Source organism: Phalaenopsis equestris, unplaced genomic scaffold (assembly GCF_001263595.1).
Source record: "Phalaenopsis equestris unplaced genomic scaffold, ASM126359v1 Scaffold000076, whole genome shotgun sequence".
Lineage (NCBI taxonomy): Eukaryota > Viridiplantae > Streptophyta > Magnoliopsida > Asparagales > Orchidaceae > Phalaenopsis > Phalaenopsis equestris.
The window spans coordinates 323876-330179 of NW_018164518.1; the positions used below are offsets into that span (position 1 = coordinate 323876).

A 6304-nucleotide genomic window follows, 5' to 3' on the forward strand; every position below is an offset into this window, starting at 1 on the left:
TATATATATATAGATCTTATTGGGTAAAAATAACATGTGTGCAAATAATATAAATGGATTAGATATGCCTAAATAGGAAAATACATATTTTATTAAATAATTTAACTTTTAAGTTGAATTAGAATTTTTACATGTAGAAAATTTTAAATGGATCACTCCCTTTTCTTAAGGATTGAAAATCATTATGGAATACTTACTTCATGAACTTAACTTTGGATTTTATGTTTAATTAGGGTACACTTTGATACTATTTGTAATTGTTTGAACTTATAACATTCAAGATATTATTTTCTTTTGCCTAATAGCATCATAATTTTATCTTATTGGGTAACTTTCTAAATGCTCACACATTTTAGGAGTGCACCATTATGAGGCACTTAAATTTAGATTTTTTATGAAATTTTAAACATTTTTAACAAAAGAAGTCTCACTATTTAACAATTTAGTTTTGATATATTTAAAGGATCTCATAGAAAATGCTGCTAATTTGGAAAATGGGAAATTTATCATAATGTTAATTGCGTCCCATAGATATCACCATTTTTATTTGTTAGTCATCGTTTGTGAAAAAAATACAAAATGCTCCACATAACATATTGATGAGGTTAAGGTACAAGTACATCCCTAACCCAAATCCTTTACGATTAACTTGCGAATAACATATGCTATGACTCCCATAATGTGGATTGACTATGTTAGGACTTGCTCATTTTATTGCCTTTTCAAGAGGCATTATCTTGGCATGTGACCATAAATCATCAAGGAACATTATTTATTTATTTTTAACATGATTGACACTTCAACCAAGTTAAAAAAAATTGAAATTCAATAGTATGATGCCCATGATTTTTATGGAACATGTAATACTTTATTGGAAACCAAGTAAAATCAATGTTGGTAAAGAATGTAATCTTTTCCAAGTGTGCATTTATAGTATTCGTGAGTGAAACAAAATAGGGACAAACGTTATGTACCATTGAAGTCTTGATGACCGTAATTGATTTGTAGCATTGTAATTTATAAAACTAGAATATCATTGCTCAAATTGAGAGCCATTACATTGTTATCACAATTAGTGATGTTATCATTATTAGCAACACATCAAATAAATCACGCAGATCACACTTTATTTTGATCTCATCTTAAATATTTTTTTTTCTTAACAAACTTCTCTTTCATCTATTTCTCGACAAAAATTTTTCTGTGCGGACTTCTGACGTAGCGCTACGTGCGGCGCAGGGTATTACTGAGTTATTTTCATGTTATTTATGAGTTGTTTTCAATAATCCCGAAATAACCCAGAAATAACCCGCTGTCTTTATTTTTGAGTTATTTCAGGATTATTGAAAATAACCCAGAAATAACCTGCATCGCACGTAGAGATATGTCAGATGTCCGGACAGAAAATATGCGTGTTTCTCGAATTATCACTCAAATATTAAAATTCATAATAAAGTCCCAACATGTTTTTTTTTGTTAATGCGCCAAATTGACAGAATGTCTTATGCATTTACCTATCTTGCACCTAAATTTCAATTTTTACGGGAAAAGCACCTTACCCATACATAAAAAAGTGTATTTCACTGTTCCTACTTTGGGAAAAAGTTTAGTTGGGTGTTGTGTCCGTAAAAATTGAAGTTTTGTGCAGGAAAGGTAAATATATAAGATTTGGGTGTCATAAGCACATATATATATATATATATATATATATGTATATATATATATATATATATTGAATTAAGCTTAAAAATAGGGAGTAATTATTAGGTGCCTATAATATATGCGTGCAAACTTCAGTACAACATGATTACATACAACCAATATATAAGTCCGCATGCATGTGAATTTCACACATAATAATTTTTCTAAAAGCAGTAAGGCATTAAGCAAAAAATCGTACCAGTCATCGTGTTCCCATGGAATTGACGAATTAACACGTGAGTATTAACTTACATGTAGTCCGCGGGTTGGGTCGGCCAGATGGTGAGGTCCGTCTTCTCCGGGGGGTAGACGAGGTGAAAAAAGTAATCCTGCCACTCAAGTATACCGTTTTCATTATTTGCTAGCTTGCTCCCATAGCCCTGTATCTGTCCCCTTGACTGATCATTAGCATACTTCTCCTTTTCATCCACCGGCAATTCGAAGAACCCCTTCCCCGCCGCCTGCAGCCGCTCAATGAGCTCCTCCGGCACACCGTGGTTCACGAGGAACATCACCCCCCACTCCTCTGCAGCTGCCATCACCTCCTCCACGCACCGCCGCCGCCGCCCTTCCTCTGATGAGAACCCCCCGAGATCGACGATTGGGATCTCAACACCGCAGGGGTTCTACAAGGATTTTCAAGCTATTAAATAGTGATAAAATACATACATACTGTTCCGTGGTCACATAACTCGGGCGGCAAAATCAGTATCTTTTTTTTTGAGAAAAATAATTGCATTCAGTCATCTGCGAGATTTTATGTGCGGACAACCAATAGCCGACCAACAACATCTCGGCATAGCCGACGACCACCTAGTGCGGTGTATGCCAAGTTGTTGCACAGCTATTCGTCGTCCGTAGTGACACAATTTGTTATCTTTTTTTGAGGGGACAAATTACTCCTATTTCAAGAGAGACAAAATTGATATTTCAGAAGGGCATATGATAAAACCAACTGTAAAAAATTGAAATTTAGGAAGGAAGGGTAATATCTACATGTAGGCCCGGTCATTACCTTGTTGAGGGAGTCTTGGAGGTGTTGGCGTTCAGATTGTGGGCGGACGAACTCGGCGGGGATGAAGCTGAGGCCGCTGTTTGCGAGGATCTCCACTCTTGGAGTAGGTGGGATTGCTTTGGTGGCCATTGTATGTTGGACGGTGGTGATTGCGGGCTATCTCTGGCGGCGGCTGCGCGGTGAGGTTGTTTGGTTGTGTGAGGAACGAGATCAGATATGGGTGGGGGTTTTATGGAATGGAAGGTGTAGAGAGGCGGAATGGAAGGGCGAAAGTGAAGACCGGACGGTGTAGAAAGGATGTTAGCAGACCACGTGCTCAGCTCACCTTCTCGCAAGGTTTTTACAATATTAGTTGAGCCAATATAAACATGATTTATGTGAAAAATAACTGTTATTTTTTATTATTTTAAATTTGATTGCATAATAATATTATAAGTAACAAAAATGTCATCAAAGTTATTAAGTGTGAGAAAAACTATGTATGAAAAAATATGCTTTATAGAATTTTTTTTTTGTAGTGGCGTTTCTATCCGTAATTAGTTTAAGTTAATTAATAATATAATGAAAACTTAATTAACATCATTATTCAGATATTTGATTGATAGGATGCTTGGACGACATCACATTCTTCCTTAATCGTGACTTAGGCCCGTTTGGGGCAGTTTATAAGTGCTGACGACATTTTGAAAACGTTGTCGTCCTATTTGGTTCACACTTATTTTTAGATTATCAAAAATGGTGTTTTGGAATTTGTAAAAGATGCGGACCGTAGGAAGATCCCCGCAGGCCGCGTTTTCGATCGAATTATTACTCCCGTGACCCTGCCCTCATATGCATTCACCCTCATGTCATCTGACATTTATCCTTCGCATTTCGCATGCCCTAAGCGGTCCTCTACGATCCGGTGCATTTTCTCCTTCGGCATTTCCTTCTTCGGCATTTGTACTCATTCCACATTTCTCTCAACAGGTATAACTCTTCCTTCGCATGTCTCGTCTTCCTTCTTCGTCATTTGCAGTCGTTCGGGAAATGCGGTTGGATCTCTTTTTTTCTGTGGATCTGCAAAACGGTAGATAAGAGATTTTTGTGGATGTGCACAGTGAGAGTCGTTCGTGAAAAGTCGAAGATGATATAATTTTTTTAATTGAACTGCAATCGCAGTTGTTCTCCTGACTGGAGATCTGGAATTTTCCTCATGTTTACATTGACAAAGAGTTGAATGCAGAAACTTGATATGTTGAAATTTTCCCATTTGTTTTGAGGAATACTCTTTGATAAGAATGCAAAAACTTGATAGATGTATATGTATTCTGCATATAGATGTTTATGTTGGAATTTTCCTGACATGAAATGCTGTCTTTTATGCTTTTCTAAAATTCTTATTCTGGGAATGTCAACGAGATTGAGCAACACGTCTCAGCTGATATTCATGCACTACTTTCTGCAGTAGAGATGGGGGTTCAGGCCTTGGATTGTATTGCAGGGGGTGTGAATTTTTTTTAGGCCAAATTGGTTGTTGAGTGTGAATTAGTGTACTAATGTCTAAGCTGGAGTTTCATGTTATGAGAATGTCATCAACATAGATAAGTTGTTCAAAGCTTGTGGTTTTATGAGTTTTGTTTGTTTGATATCCACATACATAGTTTTATACAGTTTGCCAGTGTAAGTGTTAGTGAAGCACGGGGTCTTAACCATGCCAACCATGCCATGGAGAAAAGTATTTGAAACATCCAATTGTTAGATTTTTCTTCAATTTTCAGAGGTAGCAAGAGCAGTGAGCATTACTATTATAATAGGGTACTGGTTATGTGCTTGTGTAGGGTACTGGTTGCGAATTTGAGTATGATGATGCCTCTCATTGCAGCTTGGATGGCCCTTCTTGTAGGGCAACCGCTGCTTCAGCAACAGTAGCTCATTTTGAATTTTAAAAAATGTTAGGAAGGGTAGTTACCTGCTTGAAATATGGTTGGAAGGAATTTATCTGCTTTAAATCCGGGAGGAAGTTGCCTACTTCAAATTAACTGCTTTAAACCTGGAAGGACGCGGTGCTTTAAATTGCCTGCTTTAAAATTGAAATTACCGCAACTTTAAATTTGGGCATAAGAATTGTTTTAAATTTGACAGTTGAAGCTGCTATGCTGAAATTTGATTCGTTTCTTCTGAAGTTGCTTGGCTGAAATGTGTTGGTTTCTTCTAAAATTGAAATTACCATTAAAATACCTGTTGTTTAATTCAGTTGAGTAAATGCATATATGTTTGGCTCCATGGAATGACAATAATTTTTGTCAGGGAAGTTTTCTAAAAGTTCAGTTCTTTTGCTTTGCTAAAATGTTGTGAGGGTGTTATATATTAATCAGGTGTTATATTAATCAAAATAACTCAATGGGCAACTACTACTATATGAATTTATCTTCTATTTTTTTGTTACTTCTTATTTCTACTGATTTTATTGAGATAACTGTGGAGCAGAATTTTGTTGTCGGCAATCGTTGCCTCCATACTTCAGGAAGTATATTTTCTTTATTTCCTTAATTTTTTTGTCTGACCTATTTTCTTTTTAATAACTGCAGGACGGTGAGTTTCAGATATTCAGGGAAGTCCAGGCAAATGATGTGTCGGTGCGGGCTACCGTCATTGCTACTCACGTTACGCCAACCACATAGATACATGCGACAATTCTACAGGTGCCTGCGGTGGGCACAAGGACAGGAGGACTGCAATTTCGTCAGGTGGGCCAACAATACGTCCGTTTTTATGATATCCCAACTGGATACCACTGCTCGGAGTTCGTCGGTATCACGATTGAGAAAATCGCTTCTAGTTCGAGTGCTTCTGTTTCTACGATATACCAGTCAGACATGTTTGCATAGGGTTCTGGGGTGTCAGAACCAGACAGCATTCGTCGTGATATGCTTCTACATTTTAAAGTCAATATTATAATTTTTTTCCTTGTAATTTTAACATGTTATTTTTTTTGGGTCTCATTATATTACATATTAGTGTGTGAAGGTGTATTTCACTTTTATTTATGTAACTGTGCTTATGTGATGTGATCCAAAATATTTGAGTGATATAAATATTTTGTATTTTTATGTCTTAACATTTGAACTTTAATTTTAAAAATTTGCCTAGAATTTTGTTTTTGGTGACTAGAATTTTTCTTCTATGAATTCTTAAATCTTCACTTTTATCTCCCCTATATGATTGTATTAAGAAGGTTGATAAATTTGTTAATATCAAATTTTTGGCAGTCTGTATATGTCAAATGGGTATGCAGTGGGTTAATTGGTTCTAAAATAACAAATGGGTATATATTGTCGTTTTGTTGATAAAATTACAAATTCTGCATGACAGATTGTCCATTTATCTAAAAAAATCTGCAAATAAGCTGTTTACAAAACGCACGAACCAAACAACTAAACACTTATCCATAACAGGGGCAAAATGATCATTTATCCAGAATTAGTTGTTTTCCAAACACAAAAACCAAACAAACACAAACCAAACAACCAGTCAACTTATCCGGATCAACTGCTTATCAGTAGATTATCAGGATAAACTGTTTATCAGCATAAGCTGGATAAGCTG

The 6304-nt window shown here is 35.9% G+C and overlaps 2 protein-coding genes across 3 annotated transcripts in view; one reads left to right on the forward strand and one right to left on the reverse strand.

Annotated features, from left to right (window-relative positions):
- Positions 1-2976, reverse strand: part of LOC110019740 (leucoanthocyanidin dioxygenase-like) — a 3874-nt gene extending 898 nt beyond the window's left edge. The window contains exons 1-2 of the mRNA XM_020717537.1: positions 2717-2976; positions 1954-2327 (exon numbers count right to left, since the gene is read on the reverse strand). Of these exons, the coding sequence (XP_020573196.1) occupies positions 1954-2327; positions 2717-2845 (503 nt within the window). The 5' untranslated portion in view covers positions 2846-2976. The remainder of the gene's footprint in view (positions 1-1953; positions 2328-2716) is intronic.
- Positions 1-5391, forward strand: part of LOC110019741 (glyoxylate/hydroxypyruvate reductase HPR3-like) — an 18097-nt gene extending 12706 nt beyond the window's left edge. The window contains exon 4 of one of the 2 annotated variants that reach the window (XM_020717542.1): positions 5287-5391. The gene's annotated coding sequence lies outside the window, so the exon portion shown is untranslated. The remainder of the gene's footprint in view (positions 1-5286) is intronic. The other variant, XM_020717540.1, reaches the window with a different exon arrangement.
- The last annotated feature ends 913 nt before the right edge of the window (positions 5392-6304 follow it).